This window comes from Gasterosteus aculeatus, chromosome 20 (genome assembly GCF_964276395.1).
Source record: "Gasterosteus aculeatus chromosome 20, fGasAcu3.hap1.1, whole genome shotgun sequence".
Taxonomy (NCBI): Eukaryota; Metazoa; Chordata; class Actinopteri; order Perciformes; family Gasterosteidae; genus Gasterosteus; species Gasterosteus aculeatus.
Genome location: NC_135707.1, coordinates 12,462,833 through 12,485,375, shown reverse-complemented (window position 1 = coordinate 12,485,375; position 22,543 = coordinate 12,462,833). Strand labels below are relative to the sequence as shown.

The window sequence follows — 22,543 nt, the reverse complement described above, 5'->3', positions numbered from 1 at the left end:
AGAGCTTTTCCCGTACGGAGGCACGTCTCATGGGATTAAGCGCGTGCTACAGCTGTGTCGTAATGTTGCTGCCATGTCAATTGATTTTTTTTTTGTCTTAGTGAATGGCTCTAAACTGAAGTTTCTGGTTTTATGTGTTGGTACAACTAGATTTCCACGCTATTGCCTCTGGATCTACAGTGGATCATGAAAGAACATTAGCACTGGACTGTTAACTACTTCCCATTTTACATTCAAGCCCTTTCTCTTGCTAAATAGCACCATATTCACTGGCTACTGGCAGAGAGAAAGGCCGAGGGGAAGGGCAGTTCAGTAGTGAGGTGATTACCCATAATGCTGTGTGTGTGTTGCTGCTTTGCATCATAGTCAAACGAGGAACAAGAAGATAAAAACTACAGACTGACATGCAAGTGTCTTTATGGACGTAGTGAATGACAAGTGGATGCGTAGATTAGAGACAGATTATCTACAACAAAGTAGATTGGGATGTGCAAAGATGTATTAAATGAATGTATATTTAATCTGTGGTTGTGAGTGTGTGTCAGTGTGCCTCTGCAATGCAGTGAAATGCATCCTGATAGTGATGTACGGGACTCCCCCGGCCTTGCCCTTCTCTCCCCACTCCGCTTTCTTTTTCGGCCCGCATCTTGTTTCGTGTTTTTCCCCCTGCTCGCCCGCCCAATTTCCCCTTTTCTATTTTCATCTTGTCCCTCCCTTCCTCTGTCTTCCAAGGCACCCTCGTTCACATCCTCGTCCCCTCTGTTCGGTCATCTCACCGCTTACATGCACCCGTCACAGGGACAAACCAGTGACGCGTACAGTGAGAGTTTAGAGATGCAATGCTTTACACAGATGTACACTAAACAGCTGGGGTAAGTAACAGGAAGTGTGTCAGTGTGCTACTGTGGAGCTGCAACCCGAAATACCAAAACAACAGCCGCATGTTACAGTGAGGACATGATGCTTATTACACAACGGGCACAAACGTGGGGAAGAAAACTACACATGTCGATTTTTGTGAGAAGAGCGAGTATCGATGACGGAGGGTGGTGGTTTGAGTGTGACAGCGTGTCACCTCTGCGTGGTTCTGTGGTGTGAATGCTAACGAGGCCTCTAGGCTGCCGATGAACAAGAAAAGATAGCATACAAAATGTGCTCAATGCTCTGCGTCTCTCCCCTTCTCATTTGAATGCTCACCGAGCTCCTGTATCTCTGCATCTGCCGCGGTTATTCTCCTCCTCTTTCACCCTCCGTCTCATAGCACCGTGGTATGAATGGATACTACAGCAGTAGATGGGAGCCAATTAAGATAAGAAGTGCGCTTCGCTGCCATCTGTGAAATGCCGCCATCCTTTTTCCCGTGGCTCGCTTTGGTGCGCTTTGTTTGATATTTCTCATTTCTGCACAGTTGCGTTATGTTGCGTCCTTACTCACAGAGAATGCTGATTTCCATCAGCCCAATACATCATCTCTAAAACTATTTAAAGTTTTCATTTATGTGCATTTAAGAATACTGTGGGGGGTTTTTTGGAGCTAAATTCAGTCACATGACCAACTACGCAGTGATTTAACTAAAAGGCCACATGGCCTTGAAGAGCATCCACCATAGATGTCAGAGGTCTGCTGATGAGCACCGTATGGGTCTTCAGTCTGTCATCTAATGAATAAAGAAAATGTTCTTGTCAGAGAAGGGAAACAGCATGGCCCTTCTGCAAAGAGACAAATTGCGGAGGAGTACCGTATGGTAATGTGATCGCAGCAATTTAAACGAGAAGTGAAGGAGAACAGGGTGGTCCCCTTACCGAAATCCCATGCTAGAAAACTGTCTCCAGGCTCGTAACGTGGACATTCATGCTGCTGGTAAACTGTACTCCTACAGTGCTATGCCATAGTTGCACATGTTGGCTCCAGCTGCAGATTGCAACACAAATATAGGTCATGCAGGAATTTCACCCCCCCTCTTCCCTTATATTGTACTGTATCGCCTTTATTTCTTCTTTTAAGCCGTTAGCTCTCTGATGTTAACACGGGGTAATCCAGTCAGTAAACAGCTGGCCATTTCAGACCTGCATGTTTACGGTCAGTCTCTTATTGAATCTTAAGTGGAATATGAATGTGTGTATATTTAGGTCAAATGCACAATCAGGTGGGAGAACCCCTTAACGAACAAAAACATAAATGGTTGCAATGGAGCTGGTAATACAGAGCTTGATTCACTAAGAGCCGGATCCTTCATATTAGTCTGTACAGCATGTGACAGATCAACAACAGTTATAAGTCTGCTGCCCGGAATCAGACCAATCAAGTCCCCCAAGCACAGGGGTTTAAGCGTGTCAAAAGATAACCAGAGAGAGACAGAGAGAGAGAGAGAGAATAGATTACCCCAGAGTCCACTCTCACTCTTTTTTGGGCTCTGCTGCCCCACTTTCTCTCTAATCTTCCTTTCTGGTCTGACACACATTCCACAGACAGATCGACGGAAAGGATTTACTATAGGACCTCAGCATTCATTGCTTTCTGTGGTGGGAGTATTGCCATCTTTATTTGGAGCATGCAGAACGGAGAAACAGTGGCAACGATAGCTGCAACTTATAGCAGCCACAACATGAACCCAATCAATTTAAAATCCAGTAGAAGTAGAAATTATATTCTATTTTATTAAGTGGCCAAATGAAACGTTCAGCAGATCGTGTAAAAAAAAATAAAATAAAAAAAAAAGTAGTGATGGTTACTCATTTGCAGTGATGAGGACAGAGGTTCATGTTTCCACTGCAATAACCGAACGCAATAACAGCCGAATTGATTGAGGTTTGAGTCATGGGGTGTGAGTCACGCACGCCTTGTTTGCAGGAGGTTTGTCAGAGCTTAAGTTGGTGGGATCACTCTCACAATTGTTTACCTGGGAGCCACATTTAAAAAATATATTTCAACATAAGTCATAGTACAGTTTTGGGTGTGCCCAAGGAGCGGCACCTAATAATCCCCTATTGCGAAATAAACATGTTTAACTAAAGAGGAAATGCACAAGAGAGAATGGCCATATTAAACTAATTACTGCCGATAGGCCGAACTCTGTAAAAGCAAAACGCTACCTCGTACCAAATGGAGGAGAAGATGGACCATTTGAATACGTATACCCACTTCAAGTTTCCATATACTTTAATATTTGCCTTAATTTATTTCATACAGTTAAAATTGAGCTATAGATTTACATGTACTTTTGTGGATGAAAAAAAACATTATACTGTTGCAGTGCAACACCCCAATTTTACCATGACATAAAAAAACTTCTAAATTTGGCCTTCAACCATTAAATGCGAAGATGATCTCTAACAAAAGTGACTTTCAAAAGTGTCAAAAAAAGTTAAACTTGGGTTGCTACGAAGAAACTCAATTTACAGACACTATCGTTGTTATTTCAAAAGTGTGGCGTATAGCAAGAGGAACTAGTTTTTCTCGAACAAAGTGAGGAACAGGAGAAGGCGGCAGTCCGAGCCAGAACGAGCAGAAACAGTAAATAACTTCCGCGGAACCGTGTGGCGTCTGGGACGCGCCCTCTCCCTGCAGGTAGGGAGACGGGGAGATACTGGACATCATTTAGACCAGACACACGCTAGACAGACCCGACTGTCTGCACAACACAACACGGCCTTGTTTCAAATACGGACCGCCAGATTACATCTACCATGTGTGTGTGTGTGTGTGCGCGCATTTGTGTAAGAACCCTTTATACTGTCAAGGAGTTAGCGAGGGGACATTCTCCAACCGAATGTCACCCCACATCCATCCACCCGCCCACATACGCACAATCCGCACACACTCTCTCTCTCTCTCGATACAAACACATCATTCAGTCAGTTAGAGTGTTTTATAAAGTGTCCATGGGACGATAGAGAACAATCCAGACGCTGAAAGTCAACTCACTGAATGAGTAACATGCATTGACTTAACTCGGCCATTACTTATCCATCCAAGAAACAATACAATGGCTTTATTATCTCACACACACACACAGACGGCGATAAACTCATACCTATTACACCTACTTGAAGAGTACAACATACTCATTTGCTGAATCATTTCCTGTATTAAAAAAACAACAACTTTAGCTTAACATGATTGTTCTAGAAAATATTAAGACTCAATGTATCCAGTGCAGGAATAACCTTTGCTGAATGTGGTAACACTTGTTTCAAGTTCACCTTAATGGTCAAGCTGCAGCAGATGGTTCCCAGTCACGGGGTAAGAAGCTGATGATGGAATCCTGCAGTTGCGTGCGTGCTTCCGGTTTTTAAGTGTGTAATTCTCACAAAAGTCCTCCGGCGGACCGTATCGGTGTGTCTCATGGCGTACGGAGATCTAATGCCGTTTGAACCGGTACACGGCCCAGCCCTAAATAAAACATCATTTGAAGTCTGTTATGCAGTTGTGGCTGCAGCACATTGAATGCCATTAATTGCCCAAACCTTACTAGTATTAAGTATTAGTGGCCTGAAGCATGACACATCACTGAAAAAGATAAATAAATAACCTTATGAGTCTGTTACTACCCACTGCAACCTCTCACTCTCCTCTGCGTCTGCTCCCGTTTATCTTCCCATCATTCTCGCTGTCCTTGAGGGGAGTTTAAGTGGAAAGTTCCTGATGATAAACAGAAAAATGGGTCGATGCTGCTGTCACGGAGCGGCTGTGTATGCACCTGGTCTCAACAGCCTGGACACGGACAGGAGGGGGGAGAGGAGGACGTGGAGAGTAAGCTAAATGAAGGTGAGAAGGCGAGATAAAATGTTTTGGGAGGGGGAAGGAAGCAGAGACTCAACCTTAAATGACTTTGCTTTGCAAAAAAGTATTCAAATAATCAAAAAGGGTCATAATGTAGTCTACGCTGCCAAAGTCCAGATCAGTGCAGCTGGAGCCCAGGGTTCTAGACCGGGTCTGGGCTCTAACCAGGGCCGTGGAGGGCTATGCCACTCGCCGTGTGAGCTTAACCGCCTCCGTGACGTCCAGCAGGTCTAGAAGTGTGTGTGTGTGTGTGTGTGTGTGTGTGTGTGTGAGATGAGTTGTAGAACAAACGCAGACTGTGTTTGCTCACTTGCTGCTGGGATGTGGTCTTCTGTTAATGGGTTCAATGTTAGCTTTTACAGGGAGAGAAACCTAAAATTAGCGCCCACAGTCACAACACTCACACACTTGTGTGTGATTGTCTTGAATCTGCTCAGTTTCGCGCACACACACACACACACACACACACCTACCTACCTACCGGCAAACACACTGGCGGACCACAATGTTTTCAGTCCCGGGATTTCTTAACACTTTAGGAAAGGTCAATAATTCAGAGTTAAATGAACAAAACATTTTTTTTTTAGCAAGGCCAACAATGTCAAGCATGATGAGTTTTTCAATTGATTTCACGTTGCACATAAAACCAACGTGACATTTCCAAGAAAACATAAGAGAAGTCCATAGATGCAGAACCCCTCTTCTCCCCAGAAAGAATTATACATTCAGCAACCTGGTTAATCATTGCCTATTAAACCAACAGCAGAAAGTTATTACCCTGAAGTTAATTTTACAAAGACACGTGTTATCGATTTGGCTTTGCGTGCATGTCAGGTGTTCTAGAGCTCACTGGTCTGACCGGGTTTATGTTTGAACAAAAACAGAAAGCAAACAGCGTGGTCATACACAAACACTCGCGTGGACACACATTGCACGCACGCATAGTGCCGTCCACACAGCAAAAGGAACGATCCGATCGAGCCTCTACCTATGTTGTACATCTGTTCGTTTATACGTTCGTCATGTGCATTTGACCCCGTTCACCCGGTTCCAGTGGTCTGAAAGAGTCCCAGTTTAAGGTCAGGGGGGAACAGCGGAGAACAGAGGGCGGATTGAGACACAGAGCGAGTCCGGGGAATGGGATTCAGGTCTGAGCGGGACGTGCGCGCAGCCAAGGAGGACAGAGCTCCGTCAGTCGGTTCAGGATGTAAGGCTGCTCTGTGGCAGAGGCTGAGCCCTCAACCGAGCGGGAAACTGGAACTATATATTTTTTTTTAAACCGGGGAAGCTGTTAGGCAGATCACACAGAAATGAGCACATGACTGACAGAATTAGACTGAAGTCTGTTCGGTGGATTCCAGGTTTGGTGTGGAAAGCCAAAGTGTCCGTGATAATTGAACAGAAAATGTTACTTTCGTCTTGGGTCCCTTCAAGTAGAGTGTCTGATTTCAGGCTGAATCGCTTCTTTACTTTAACTATAGGCTGGATGCGGACTAGTTCCCACTAATTATACGGCCCAGTATCACTGAGTAGAAGGGGGACGAGAGAGGGGGAACAGAGGCCTCATTGAGAAACAACCGGGGAACGCATACGCCGTCAGTCACACACACGCACACACACACATATACGTGTAGCATGTGCTTGACTGTATGTACACACAACCCACCACAAGCTCCAACCCTTGCACACGCTTGATTTCTCATGCCCCTGGGACTCATTTAGATTAAAAGATTAGATTACTGTGATCTGCAGTATCTGGTTCATGTGTACACTAATTACCAACCCTTCCATCTATTTTGGCTCCACATCCATCAACCTGAATATGTGCAATGCACGCTGTCACTGAAAAGTTAAAAAGAGTGACATGTAAAATATGTCATCCATGCCCGTCACGGTGACAGGCATAGATAACTGATAACAGTTGTGACAGGTTCAGGACCCGGCATTAGACGAGGCACCAAGTGAATTACCAGATGACTGGAAATAGTTGAAGGTAAATCTTTAGGGCCATCTGGGGTTTACAACCCCCTTTACCCTTGATGTCTGCTTACGCAGCGACACCGCATGGGCAACTACTTTACGGAGTATACATCGAATCTGTTGTGGTTTTGGTCCGTTTGTTGTTTTTCCTGTTTTAGATACACGTTAGTTCAAAACGCGTGAGAAATACACTGCAGAGACATACGCACCTCTCGAGTGGTTCTGGAAGTTATTTACGGGCGCTGAACTCATTGTAGGAACTCAAGTGCCCCGGTGGAACTAAGCTATTCCATAAGGAGGGGCGGCATTGATGTTAATGGGAGAGGTTGTACAATGGGCTGAAGCGAGGCGGTTTATAGGAGGTCAGAAAGATGGAGCACGGCCACTTTGTCCCAACTAGAGGCAGGCTAGAAAACACGGCGCTGCGAGAGAACGAGGCCAGATGTATGACTTTTGCTTCATACCAGAGGTTTGGATCTGCTAATTTTCAAAAGAATAATTTATTCTGGCCATGTATTAATTCTTATTATAATACAATCCAATGAGTTGGAGCTGTTGAAGGTGGCGAAATGCTCTGTTCATGATGATTTTCTTCTTGCTCAAAGAGATGTCAATAACTGGACAGGTGACTGGAGGATCCAAGTAATTATCGTCCTTAAAAACATGTCTGTACAACGAGACAATCTTTTTAGGACCCATTAGATCCAACAGGCTTCTACACGTTGGCTTTGTGGCAGGTGCCTATTTCATCTGTACAGAGTCAGACGTGTGCAAACAGACTCAACGCGAGCTGCTCACTGAGCCACTGTCAACAACATGCTACACATACACACACTGTGACATACTAACACACTGTATAAGAACACACAAAAATACTCATTTAACATGCCCAGACAGTCTCCCGCCAGCTGCCAAGCCAACATGCGACACAGTCTTGGTTATTTTTATAACCGTGAACAAACTATTATACGATGGGAGAAATTCAATGGAGTGTGTGTGTGTGTGTGTGTGTGTGTGTGTGTGTGTGTGTGTGTGTGTGTGAATATATTCCTGGTCATAATATGTTATGACCAAGAACAAAGAGTTTTCAAGATCAGACTGGGATTTCAAACAAGCTAAGGTGTCAAAGTAAACGCAGTAGTAGGGTGGTGGTAGTAGAAATGGATAAGACAATCGTCTAGTAACCGGGGGGGCGGTCATTGTAGCCGCCATCGGAAAAACACAACCATCGAGAACATGGGTCTTATTTAATTCACGTCCGCTTCTGGTCCAAAGATACACACTTCTTGGAAAGAGTCAGAATTGCATCGCCGTGTTATTTTTAACATCTGCTCTCTTCGTCCGGTCCGTGGTGGAATGACCTCATCTCACTGGGCAGCCTGGTTGCCCGTCAGCTGTTTCACCGTGGCGGACTAGAAAGACGTCTCCGCGCTCACCCACTCGGGTCACCCTCACGCGGTGAATGGAATACCGCAACGACGGAGCCGTAGTGCAAACACACACACACACACACACATGCACAGAGACTGACGGAGACACAAGCTGAAAAAAAGAGATGCAGCAGACACATACACAAAGCCCTCATACGCAAAAGGATATTATGACAACCGTATAGTTTGGTACAGAGGAGAGGGGTGTCCACATGGAAAATGAAACGGCACCAGACGGAAAACAAGCGAACAAATTATTCTTTCTGCCTTCTGTGTTCATCTGCGTTTGTTCCCTCTGTGCAGATTCAATAGGGCTTTGTCTCATTCTTCACCACTGACGGCCACAGTTTCAAGTTTTCAGAGGGAGATAATATGGTTCAGACAGCCGGGCTTTGTCACAGCACAACAAAAAGAGCTGAACGCAAAACATCTTCTCTTATATTGTAATATCGTTTGATTTTCTTTAATTGTGTTTCATCAGGCTAAATTCTTAGTATATAAAAAATGGATTTTGATCAATTTTAGTTTTAATTTTCACGGTAAGCATTACGCCGTGCAAAAAAAGGCAGGCATCCTTTGGAGAGCCAATATGGCATATAGCTCTTTTCTACCTAAGTTTGTAACCGGTAGCGAGTCCATCTTGAAAGTTTTTCTAAACTGCTTAGTTAGCGAGCAGGGAAGGTAAAAGTAATAGATTACTGACAGAATGTGATGTGACTCAAAGTGAGCTGCCTCTTTTACTTACTAAGACTGATTAACCGATTCCATCAATGGTTAGAAGAGTTGGTTTATTCTCTGGTGAAAAAAAAGCTATATTGTGTGCACCCTGATTTAAGATCATGTTTTAAATACAGAAACTCTGCTCAACAAGTGCATCACTTTTAACAACGTCGTATCCATTAGAGAATCAGACCCGGGTCGCAGGGTCGTTGTCCACGTCTGGACCCGGGAACGTTTTGATTAAATTCTAAACACGTTCATCTGAAAGCCAACTGAATTGTGATGTAACTAGAAATCCCTTCAAATTCTTTCAGCAAATTCACAGAAACTCCTGCTATTAGCTTGTTTATCAGTCTCCTGGACACTGTTCCATGAAGCCTGATGTTCTATCAAGGCTGTGCCTGAAATATGTTTAATCACGTGACTTTTAAAATCAAATAAGCATTTGACCTATTACAGCAAACACTGCCGCTCTGCATGCAGGCGAGCAACTCTGTGAGCACCCCGGTGTTTGTTGGTGCCAACAGCACATGGATACAGGCGTAGGTCTTGTGAAATGGGTTCACCTTTGTGAACAAGTTCAGCCGACAGAGTAAAAAGGTCAAAGAAAAAATGGCCCATAGAAAGGAAGAGAAGATAGAGCTGCAAAAAGTGGGAAGAGAGAACGAGGAAAAGGAAGGAGCACTTAAAATGAACTAAAATGAAAGACTATAAATAATATTTTGATGAGTGTCTTTCAGTTATTGAGTGAGAAGATCAGTGTGAAGACAGCAAACAATGTTCAGTCACAAGAATAGCTGCAGGCAAGAGCACTTAGAATTCAACATGTCCACGAGTTATTGTTTGTCGTTAATATGTCCCGTGTGCTCCTGAGAGGGTCTATTGACAGACAAAGCAAGTCAATCAGTGTACAGCATACATGGAGATGTCAGCGATCACCATGCGGAGCTAAAATAAACAAAGCTGCAAAGATTGTATGAAGAAATCCCCACGTTGGTATGATACATGACAAAAATTATGAAATTATGAATAAGCACACTTAACCCTGAGGTACTAAGAATGGACTGAACAAATGATTTCTAAGTAAACATATGAAGGAAAAAATAAAATGCAGGTTCAAAACACAGCTGGAAAGTCAAGATGAGTGGGGAGATGGCGAAGCACACTTCAATGTACTTTACCCCAAAAAATACTGGTCAACATCTCCTTGAACTTTCTCCACTTGGCCGTCTGTTTTTTTTTATTTCATTCAACTGCGGAAAGCTGGACTTTACCTTCACAAATCGTGACAATGAAGAGAAGCATAGTCACTCAAGAGTTTATTTTGGTAATACAAACTAATCCTTGCGTGTTAATCCTCAGTTTATTTTCAGCTGTACCAAACCTGTAATTGGGTATTTTTGACCTGTCACATGTAATCCCCTGTATTGTTCTCTTTTGTTCATATTCATGAATACATCAGTTAAAAAAAAGGTTAACCGAGGTAAGGTAATTGCAGAAATACAAACATCCTGCAACCGCTGATAATTAAATGAAGCTACAGACTTCTGCTGGACCGTTTCCAAGTCAGTCAGTTTTTACTACAACACAGCGATTAGCTCACGCAATGAGCATTCGCTGGTGTTTATGTTGGGAAATTGTTTCACAACCCTGGTGTGTTTTACATGAACCAACCACAACTGTAGCGGTCACACAGGTTTTCCACCATGATTTAGAAAACGGAAATAAACCGAAAGATATCATGAATTGGTGTTAAATTTATAATGATTCCTTTGTGATGGATTTAGTTTAATGGCTTGTATACATGACGGAGAAAAAACAGCATTGTACGCTATTTATTAGGACTAATATATTTACCTGAATTAACAGACGACATTCGGTTCATATCAACGGTTAAACGAGGAAATAACAATGTTTAAATAAAACTTCCACAGCTGCTGAGCGGGAATGAGGCAGCAACTCAAACAGCTTGTCAACACTGAAACACTTTGACCTACATTCGAATTTCATTTAAGTGGAGAAAATGATTCTGTCCAGGAAGATTTAATCGACTTTTTATGAATTACAAATGGAAATTTCATATTGAGTTGGTAATATGGACTGGAAATGTATGAAATGTAAGAACATCTAATGCATTGTCTATGCCTCAGGTCTTGCGTTACCTGCCGTTGTAAAATAGTGGTTTATAGTACAGGTTTTAGTGGGATTGGCAAGTGAGCCAAACTTAAATGGACTAAAATGGAAGTTAAAAGGAATTAATAGGCTATTTAAATGGTTGGATGAGAACACGCCGATTGCGGTCCGAGGTTCAAGTTTAGAAAAGACTTCTGTTAATGTGTCTTTCAAGCTTCTGATCGCGCTGCTTCAGTGATAACACGGACGAAAGGATCCCCTGGTAACTTTCGTCTCCACACCAATAAACATAACTACTGTCCCCCATCAAAGTCTGCTGAGTCAAGTGATCTGCCCGTACCTTTTTTATGAGCTACCATCACTGCAGGACTCGACAATAGGACAACCGATTATAAAAGGCAGCCGGAAGCCTTGTTCTCCCGATTAAGAGACTTAACAACCTTTAATAGGTGCTCGGTCAAATCTCAGGTTACTTTTATGTTTGTGTGCGTTCATTAATATTATTGTTCTGGCAGAACATTAACAGTTGGTGGTCTTCATGGTGTAGTGGCTGGGAGATAAAGGGCGGTTTCCTTTCTTACTTAAGCACACAGACACACACACACACACACACACACACCTTTGATGAACAAACACATGATTTCCATGCCGTTACCGTGGCGATGGCTGCAGGAAGCTGGTTAGGACTTGTAGGAACACAAGATGACACGAGGAAAGAAGATGGGGGAGATAGAAAAGACGAAGGAAAGACGTCACCATCTTTGTACGCTGTGCAACCGGCCACCTTTGGCCGATCGTGATTAGCAAAGTGAAAATGTAGAGTCTGTCAGTGCGAGCCTTTATCTGATGTTGATACAGAAACCATGCAGATACTCTTCAACGTCAAACCCGCTGACACGAGCGGCCGCACACACACACAATCCGTGACGCTCTCCTGCTGCGTAGGTGAACAACAGAGTAAGCTGATATCTTGCCACCTCTGGCACGCAACAGGGTTTGATACAAACATTTGAGGAACATGCAAAGATATACAACTGGACCATAAAAAAACAGAATCTAGAATCCTGGTAATAAAGAGTCACTATATTACCCTGGTGCGCTTATCGGGTGTACAGGTCATCCATCTCTGATACACTGTGTACAGCGAAGCAACACAAAGCAAAATGGTGTAATGCAAGCTGCCGACCGAAGACACGTACAGCGCTTTGCGAGAGAAAGTGGCGAAAGAGCAGAGGAGAGATGACGCTCCTCAGCTGAGTGACTCTGACTCCTCGGCATTAGACATCCACACTGTGTGTGTGTGTGTGTGTGTGTGTGTGTGTTACACTGCAGGGAGGGAGCCAGAGGACTTATGACTCCCTCTGCTCCCCCATCTGTCTCCCCTCTACGTGTCTCTACTGTAGGTGAGCCGATGAATGTGTGTGCCTGTCTCAGTTCCCTCCTATTAATAGCATGAGGCGCAGTAGGAGGTGTCAAGAGCTAAGGGAGGGATGGGGTCTCTCAATCCCTCGCTTTCTCCCTCATACGCACGCAGACTGGGAGCAGACTCTACAGGAGAGTCCAGATGTAGATACGCAGGGGTAGATGTGGGGGTGGGGCGCGGGCAGAAGTTTGAAGACAAAAGCCAGCAGCGGGGCTTGGAAACAGCCCAGTGACGGATTTACTACCCACACGATAAAGCAAACAACCCACCAAACCTTCTCGGCACAGTGGGAGAGGGGAGGGGAGGTGTGGGGGGGCTGGACTTGCACATTCGGGCTACACGGACGCATACTGACACGGAGGTGCAGAGTTAAACCAGTGAACCCTTTCAGCAGCGCGCCACAATGACACGGATTTCTTTGGGAGACGGTGGACGGTTCCGCAGTGGGGGGGGGGGCTGGTCGTACACTCAGGCCTGTAAATCTGCGAGCGTGTTCCTACCTCGTGAGTTGGTAGCCAGGTCCGCCACTTTCTGAAAGGCATCCAGGAACGCCGCCACAGCAACCACCGTCGCCCTGGGAGAAGGAGAGTAGAAACAGAGGTCAGGCATGGAAGCAAATACGCCACATTGTGCTGAAGAAAAAACATAAACGGCAACGTGTTTTTTGTAAAAATACAAAGCCGCACACCAAATAGGAAAACATGGTGTAGTGACGGCAGAAGCACTACTTTGATTCAGCCAAACAGTAAAATAAGCACAGGTGGCTGATCGACTGCAACAACTGGAGTGCACATCTGTGCTACATTTTTGATTAGTAAGTTTACAATCGAAATTGGACGTATGTATGAAAGTGTGTGTATTCCCTGCGTGTGCGCGAGTGGGCTCAAACTTAGACGCGGCCCGCTGTGTGAGGAATGTCTAAATCTACCGCCGGAATCTTGAGTCGAGTTTGCAGCTCTCACAGGTCAACGAAAGGATCAACGCGGGGTCTGCCCGGTTGATCTGAAAGGGAAAAGGGGGTTCACACCCGCGGCTGTGCTTTAGTATGGTTTACCAAGCAGTATAATATGATGCGTGTGCATAACAGACTGAATACAAGGGCTAAATTCACTCCCTCATTAAAAACGGTTGTGGAAACATGATGTGGGATTAGGTTCTGCTTTACTCATTATAGAGACTATACTGCTGGTATCCACCCTGATTGCCTCTCAGGCTGCCTGACCGAGCAACAGGTCGCCGCATTGGCGGGCCGGCTGACTGGTTAACTGGCAAATACCAGCTCACCTACTTAAGAAACATCAGGGCTCTCATGATTAAGAGGAGAAGCAGGTATGGAGAGTGTGTGTGTGTGCACGTGTGTGTGTGCACGTGTGTGTGTGCACGTGCGATACTTGATGTCAGCAACCGAGACAATGCAACAGTCATTGCATGCATGCAAAAAAAAACAAATAAAGACACAAAAATGGTTCTAGCCCTCATACGTGAACACTAGTCAAACAGATAACTGAACACGGGTCGGTAACGTTTCTTAAGAGTGACCTGCACATGGAACAAAAGTGTTTCAAATTCTAGCACCATCACACGTGTTTCTGTGGGTTTACGGAGCTTTTTACTTATTATGTTAAGACAGCTGCAACCTCTATCCTCACTGGGGAAGCGTTTCAGTTTGACATCAAACTGTGTACAGATCTTGGGGGGAGTTCTACTGCACACGTGAGGCGTCGGGGGAACATCGGTCGGGGTTCCACCCTACACGCTTCAAAGGGATCTGGAGCTGAGCCCCCTTTGGGTTCCAACCCAGAACCACTGAGCCACCGAGTTGTGCACTCTCAAAATGACTTACCTAAGGAATTGAAATAGACTGAACGTTTACTCCGATTATGACGTGCTCCTAAAACTGACTAATGTTATTCTTCTGGTTTGAGCGACCGCCAAGTCTTAGCACTCAGTTAATAATGGATCTCTTTAAAAAGTGATGGGTGCCGTGTTGTTGTAGAGCTGATCAGAAGACCGTAGGGTGTGTTCTGCAAATGGAAAAAAGAAACATGCACACAGCCAGACACAAATTCCGTTCTATTTAAAGCACAGCGCAACCTTCAGCCGATATCGTCTCCCCTAATATACACCAAGTGCACACCGGTTGGTGGATAATATTTGAGAAGCACTAGCGGCAAAGTCTCGTCCAGTCAAGGTTACTGTTTTCATCTGAGACAGGTTTGTTGTGGGAAGTAGTTATAAGAGAAGCAAACCTTTAGTACAAGCGGCCGCGATGCCCTGAAGTACAACGAGCAGAAGTTTACAATTACAAGCCATAACCATCTACTGCAACATGCTCCATTCTTCTACAAGATGAAACGCCAAACTAATAAACTAGTTCACCGCATGAAAAAAAAAATCAATCCCCAGTGAAACTTGGAAAAGATCTCAGCATGAATGGAAACATTATGGTCTTGCAGAATGAAATGTTTCTGAATCTTTTTTTAAATGGACTTGCTCAGTTGACAGTGAAATTAGCTAACCTGTCGACTTTTAAATGAAAATTAAGTTGCACCAAACGGCAGAATAATTCATTTTTTATTTTTGGCTACGACAGTCAGCTAAACCCTCCCCAAGCACTTCTGTGTCTGTGAAAGAGCTCCAACAAGGATCTGCCTGTAGCCCTTGGCCTTAAAAATCTCAAAAACGCCTCTGTCCCGGGGTCAACGCACACACTTTTACATCTATTCCGCAAGGCTTTGGCCAAGCCAATATAAACTCCCCGTAGACCCTGGGCTAGTGCAGCGCATTGCTATTTCTAACAATGATATATTCAGCACTGCTGCCTCCATCTATTCATAGATCAACAGAAACTGGAATGTGACGGCAGTAAATCTGAATCATAGAAGGAGGTTGTCTTTAACGCACTTCGTTTGACACAACACACAAAGACTGGTGACAGAGATAACGTGAAGCTTTGTCTAAAAGCATGCATGTTCACCCCGTACGTTCTTCCCATGCATCCGCCTACTTCTACATTTACCGCCTCAACTACTAGGGCTCCTATAGTGGAGTCAAAATAAGTTGTGTAACCACACAGTTCATCAGCTGGTTTTAAAGTTTTGAGGTGGTCTGTTTTTCAGCGAGAGGCCTCGAGTTCTGCAGCTGCATCAACCACGATGCACTAAACAGACCAAACACTGACAAGTCCAAAGGGGACTGTGATTAGAAATCAGCTAGCCTCTATTCCACCATGACCTCTTTCTTCAAAGCTGCTAAGTGTGTGTGTGCGTGTGTGTGTGTGTGTGTGTGTGTGTGTGTGCTGGTTGCCTAGAGTGGGCAACCCCCTCCTCCCTCCACCACCATATTCAACCAAAAGAAAAATGACAGAACAGGCGCAGCACTGTAATTGGTTGATATCCTAGTTGCTTTGTGAGAGGGGAGCAGAGGGTCAAAATTACAGAGTAGGCTGCTTTAGGACGTCATTAGACACACAGACGTATGCCGCTACCACTGCTGGAGAGTCACTTATCTCGGCCGGAGGATGGAAGCCGGGTGTGTTTGTATTTTACTCTGTTCCTGTGTGGGAGTGTGTGTGTGTGTGTGTGTCTGCCCTTCTATGGAGCCTAGTCCCCAAGCAGATTATAGAGGTCGTTGGGTTTGGGTTGTGTTGTAGTGGAAGGGGTATTTTGGGTGTGGAGGAAGACAGTTGCACGCTTCTACCAACACATTTAAAAAAAATATTTCATTTAGTTTGTAATAATTTACCTGTGCTTTGGTGGAACATTGGTAAATTAGCAAAATGACCGGGCTTAAACATGTTAGTCAAGCAGAAGATGCTAACCTTGAATACTTCTAACTGAATGACACCCAACTCCTCAGAATCAGAACCGTTTGACGGTGCACATACAAGGAATCTGATTTGCCGATGTGTGGAAAACCGTAAACATACAACATGTATACACTACAAAAAAAGGAAGATGAGACATGATACCAAGAATATTTTCTACTAGAAACATATATTAATGCGGAGTAATAATGGAAAACAAACAGTTTGTTGGGTCAAACCTTTCCCCTGTACACTTACAACAGACGTGTTCTTTTGTCATTGCCCTGGTGCCCCGACACACAGCCGTCGTACTGCAAGTCATTAGCAACAAGGCTACAAATACTCCCCTGAGCTTTAGCATGACAGGGTCACATATTTAACCTCTGCATGAAGGAGACACTTGAATAACATTTCACCATTAATCAGCTTTAAGGGGAGAATGGGACACTGAGTGGCCCCTGGAAATTATTCTTTAATCCCTGGGCCTTTATCCAACTGCCACTTTGAGTCCGTCTCAGGACACGTGGACACTTGAACGACCAGAGAGCTGCCATGCGTTGTTAATCAAAAAATAATTCGGGCCGCAGGACGTCCGTATTTACAGTACTAGCTGGACAATAAGCTTTTATCTCCGCTGTCATAAATTGTTTGTCTCCTGACATGTGGCCACTTAAAACCAACTAGGGGAGGTGGCTGGGATCGGCACCCATTGTTACCAGAAGACTTGGAATAATCTTTGGCAGGAGGTGTGCAAATTAACAGCATTTGAAATACTAAGTAAATCAGGCTCGAAGAAGACTAAATGTGGGAGAGGACACATACTGACCCCTGGACAGTATTGTCAAGAGATTAGGCTTTTGTGTTGATTGTCATTGCTTGTCAGTCCAGAGACACGCGCCGTCTTAAAACGTCTTCACGGGGGAAATTGACTGACATCTCACGTAAAAGTCAAAATAGAGCACAAAATATGTTTAAAGTAAGGACGCATGTCTCACCTGAGCTGGGACTGCAGTTTGCCAGCCTTGGTGATAAAATCCTCCCAAATAGGGTAGCTGCTCTGTTGGGGGGGGGGAGAGAGACACAAAACCGGGTTAATAATCGTCAGAACACATTTCAACCCTCCCACAGTTACATAACTGTCCAACCAACATGACACCAAAACTCACCTGCAGGGCCAAACAGAACAAACCCGATGCTCAGCCTTTAACATGCATGATACCAAGTCTATCACTCAAAAATAATATTGTTTATTCCATCTTGTTGCCACTAGACATGAGGGAATCCAAAAGTTTAAGCCATTGGATGTGAAATTGTTTTTAACGAAGGTGTGAAGAAAATGAAAAGCATGACGTTTAGTCCAAATTTTAAATTTTGCCAGCCAGCTTTCATGTTGCTGCCATCCTGTTTGACATGTTTCTTAATTCAACGTAATCTGCTTATGGGGAGAATAGAAGAGATACGGTTGTATCCTGCATGTGATTGAGGTTACAAAATGGGTCACTCGTCTCTTTCGGAAAGATCCCCGCACAACCAGAGCACTGACTCGTGGTACAATGGGCCTGGTTCCCGACGGGACTCCATTTACATTTAGATTTACCTCATTCAGGTCCCGGGCTGAAAATAGTTGAAGGGCCTTTTTCGATGGAAACCATCGCAGAGAACAAGCGGCTTAATGCGCTCGCCGTAGAAACACGGCACCAGATGATGTGATGCACATCGCACGAGCACATACTTGTCACCGACGTGCTACTACTGCCGGGGGTCTGAGGAATGTCACGTGATGCTGTCGAACATTACGCCCAGCCACCGACTCGCCTCACACAGTCCAACTGCCTCCCCTTCTGTGTGTGTGTGTGTGTGTGTGTGTGTGTGTGTGTGTGGTGGCCATCAACAGCAGCTATCAAACCCTCCAGCGCCGATGACGAATGAGGTTTCTCTGCATTTCTTGCTCCTCTTGTTGACAGCTTGGCTTTAGTGAGCCGCCACTTCATATTTGAGCACACAACCCGCCCCCCATGTCCCCCACCCAGTCTGTGGCGCCGTGAAATGAAAGACACCACTGAGTGTGGCTTACGTACAGACAAAGGCAATACACTCATCATTTGTTTATTTGCCCCGTGTGTCCTGGCAGCATAGTTACCTGACAGAAAACAGAGAAGGAGGGGGTGAGGGGGGGGGAGACATGACTACCCAGTCAAGTGAGACATGGGATGCAGAGAAGTGTTGAATGTCTGGAGGAGTATTCATAACAAACTTCCTGAACCCAGTAGACCCGGTGGCGGGATATTTGACCCCGTGCACGTCAAAGCCTTCAGACCGCGCGGGTCATCTTCTACCCTGACAGCTACATTCCCGGGATTCCTCCGGGCAAGTCACCTTCCGACAGCTGGAAAACAGTGCGAAGTGTCGCCTCACCGCTGAGGTAACAGCGGGTTGAGATCGGCTGGAGAGACGGAGGGTGCATCCGGGGTTCAAACAGGAACAACCGCTTATTAGATTAGCTTTTTATTTATTTTTTATTAGTGTGCAATATAGCAAAGCGAACCTAGCCAGCAAAAACATCCCCTCAAAAGAATATGTAAGTCACTCCTTTTTTTGTTATCGTCTTTAACCCTTGTATTATGTTGAGAAAAAAATACGTTTATTATGTTGCGGGTCATTTTGACCCGTATTGTCTAAAAGCACACAAAACAGTCAAAAATGAAGTTAAACCAATAATAACTTTGTTTTAGATTAAACAAACATTAAGAAGAGATGAGAAGAAGAGATATACAATTCAAACACTATATTAAAGAACTCCTGATATCATGTTTTTCTTCGTCACAAACACTTAATTTAACACTTTCATTTAACTTGCCCCATTCTCCTGGGGTTTTCAATGTTCAACATTTTCAGTGTTCCCCACATGATGGACAGAATGTGACGGTGTGCTTTCTGCAGATGTACTTCTTGCACCTCACACAACAGGTACTTGTTTTACTGTCATCTCGGGAGGGACAGACTTGGCATCTTTTGCGTTTCTTTGCACCTGTATCCGAAGGATCCATTGTGGGTTGGTCAGATGCCCTGCCCTGGACCTTTGTGATGACAGCTGCAGCTGCTGGGGTTCGAGCTGGCCTGGCCCAGTTCTGGATCTTGGGAGTGACAAGTGCTTTGCCTAGTTCTTCCAGGAAAAGTCGACGTCGGTACAGTTTGCTGGCATTCCACTGCTGGTTGATCTCAATCCACAGCACATAGGCATTGTAAGCAGACACATCCACAATGTTGTAGAAAACCACCAAGGGCCAACGGGCAGTCTTGCGCTGGCAGCTATATGTGGCTGTGACTTTGTCAAGATTGTCAACTCCTCCTTTGGTGGCGTTGTAATCCAGGATCATTTGTGGCTTCATGTCCTCTCTTGTGCTCAGAGAAGCATCTTTGTGCATTGTGCTCATCACAAGAACATTCTTGTTTCTCTTTGGGCAGTAAGAAACAAGTGTTGTTTTCTCCGTGAAAGCAAATTTTGAGGAATGCAGAGGTCTTCCTTGCATCTTCAAAATCTCACTGGGAAGTTCTGGTTTATTTTTTCTGACTGTTCCCAACATAGTCAGCTTTCTCTCCTGAAGTTCATCTCCAAGACGGTAGGATGTAAAGAAGTTGTCACATGTGATGTTGTGACCTTGCAGCCCTTCAGTCATCTCCAATACCACACGCATTCCCTGATTCTTCTCAGGTGCTCCTCCAGGTGGCTTTCCAGTATATACCTGCAGGTTCCACGCATAACTGGATTTTGCATCACAGGCTGCCCATATTTTGATGCCATATTTCGCAGGCTTGCTTGGCATATACTGTCGGAAAGGACAGCGTCCTCTGAATGGAACAAGGCGCTCATCGACAGTAACATGGGGGCCAGGATTATACAGTAAAGGCAGGATTTCGACCCATTTATCCCAGACATCTCTGATCGCTGCAAGTTTGTCTCTCTCGCGTCGACCAGCTCTGGTGTCACGGTTGTCAAATCTGATCACACGAGAGATCATGTGAAATGTCTCCAAAGACATTGTTGCTCGGAAGATTGGCCTTCCATTCTCTTCATCCCATAAACTTGCAGTTGCTTCACCCTTTGACCTGTATACTCCAGCTAACACCAGAATTCCAATGTAAGCATGCAAGTCAGTTGGATCTAGTGGCTTCCATTTTTCTTGAAAGACACGCCTCCCCTCCAAGTTGGTCATGTTGAGGATTATCTTCTCTATGGGTGGGGATATGAAGAGCTGAAATGCTGATTGAATATCATCAACTCTTGTGACAGCAAATCTTGTCGGACCAGGAGTCATTTTGATGACATTTGATGATGACAATCTGCCTCGGCTTTGGTGTGGTGATGTTGACCATTTTACGTTACCATCTTTAGATGTCCATGTCCCCTCTGTGGATGACGTTTCTTGTTTTTCATCTGATGAAGGGAAACCGGCAGACTCGTCCTCTGAATCCTCCTCATCGTGGGGAAATTGATAATCTGGATCATCAATAGCATTGTCCTCTGGCTCTGAAGGATCCTCTGTCTCTGAAACATCTTCCTCTACATCACTATCCCAGTTCATAAGCTGTGATAATACTTCTTCAGCTGAAAATCGTCTGGAGCTCATTTTTGGTGTATTTCTCAGAGAAAGGGCATTGAAACAGTGAGAAGGACAGGGGAGAGAAAGTCTCTCTTCCATAAACACCTGGTTCTGATTGGCTTTTCAGAGGCAATCATAATAAAGTACATCAAAGAGACATGTTTATTTGGGATTTGAACAGCCACTTTGTGTCTGGGTCAAAATGACCCGCAACATCATCTTTGTATACAAACTGTGTGCAGACACTCCACGACACATCAAAGTGTCCAGATTTTACACAGCAGTTCATGACCCTAGATGAGGAAAAGTCAGAAAATTTCGTGGGAAAAAAGTAAGGATAACCTGCACTTTGGTCAACACAAAAATTGAAATGGGTCAAATTGACCCTAAACATAACATAAGGGTTAACAAAACAATGAAAGAGGTCGGAGGCAAACTTCCCAGGTTGCGTTCAGAAGCTCTGAAGCGCGTCTCGCGTTCAAGGACCCGATGAGCGTTCACGTTGTCCGGGGGGGGGGGGGACGCGCACCGCCGGACAACCGGTGTTCTCCCGGTCACCTGCCCCCTCCCCCATCAGCACCCCCGGGTGGGAAGTTTGGGGGGGGGGTAGCTCACGTTAGTTCGTGCATGAACTGCTTTCGGATGAGATAAGGCGTGTTGAAAAAGTTCAACTCTCCGGCTCACCTTCATGTCTCCGATGAGGGTTTGGAAGAGTCCTCCGAGCGCGCTGCATTCCTTCTCCATAACAGCCTCCATTTTTGCAGGAGCGATCCCAGCGGCCAAGCCCCCCCACCCCGACTCGGTGAGCCGCTTTTTCACTCGGCCAGCGCCGCTATCCAGGAAAACCAAACACCCCCCCCCCAAAAAAAAAAATAATAATAAAAAAAGTCGTGCAGAAATATTCTGTTCTCTCGCTGTTTAGCTCGGCCGAACACTCGAACGCAACTCTGCTCCCGTGCACCGTTTAGTTCAAATCATAAAGAGGGTTGTTGGGACGAAAGAGACATTTAAATCCCCCTCTCCCCTGCGATCCGTCCCGTACACACACATGGCTGGGACGACTAAATAAAATGTTGCAGTTTGCTGGTCGAAACTAGGAACATTTCCAGCGCTGGACTCGTAGCGTTATTCCGTGTGTTGACAGGTAAACGGGGACACTCAGGGTTTCCTTACTGCTCTCTCAACACGGACAGAGAGAGAGGGAGGGAGGGAGGGAGGGAGAGGGGGGGGGGGGGGGGGGGGGAATCGACTCTGCAAACCCGCGTCAAGCTTGCGCTAATAAACGGAACAGAACCCACTTCCGGTTTATTGTTTTACACCAAAATAAAGGTTTCAATTATACGACGGCTTTAAAGATGTCTTCAATCAATCACTCTCTGTAATGCAATTGAAGTGTAAAATGAGTAAAAATAGGTATTTGGCTTGAATAAATAAAAATAGGGGTAAAGGGGCGTTGTGTCCAAAAACAACATTTGACCCATTCTATTACAACACACAAACAGCAGTGTGGTCAGTTTGAATGCAACATGAATCAAAGTAAAGCTTCAAATGGTTTGACACTGGACATCTTGGTGTTTCTTATTGTGAAGGAAAACACGCCACCCGTCCGGTACTATTCGGTTCTGACCTGACTCCAGGATGACGGCCGATGAAGATGAGCACTGGCGAA

The 22,543-nt window shown here is 44.9% G+C and overlaps 1 protein-coding gene across 8 annotated transcripts in view; it reads right to left on the bottom strand.

Moving 5' to 3' along the window:
• The window catches only part of LOC120810081 (protein MTSS 1), a 42,732-nt gene extending 20,642 nt beyond the window's left edge, over positions 1-22,090 (bottom strand). For 5 of the 8 annotated variants that reach the window (XM_040164335.2, XM_078095307.1, XM_040164339.2 and 2 more), the window contains exons 1-3: positions 21,559-22,079; positions 17,269-17,330; positions 12,969-13,042 (exon numbers count right to left, since the gene is read on the bottom strand). In XM_040164335.2, the coding sequence (XP_040020269.2) occupies positions 12,969-13,042; positions 17,269-17,330; positions 21,559-21,630 (208 nt within the window). In that variant the 5' untranslated portion in view covers positions 21,631-22,079. Of the gene's footprint in view, positions 1-12,968; positions 13,043-17,268; positions 17,331-21,558 lie in introns of all 8 variants that reach the window. The other 3 variants (XM_040164336.2, XM_040164341.2, XM_078095309.1) reach the window with 1 other exon arrangement.
• Positions 22,091-22,543: the final 453 nt, after the last annotated feature.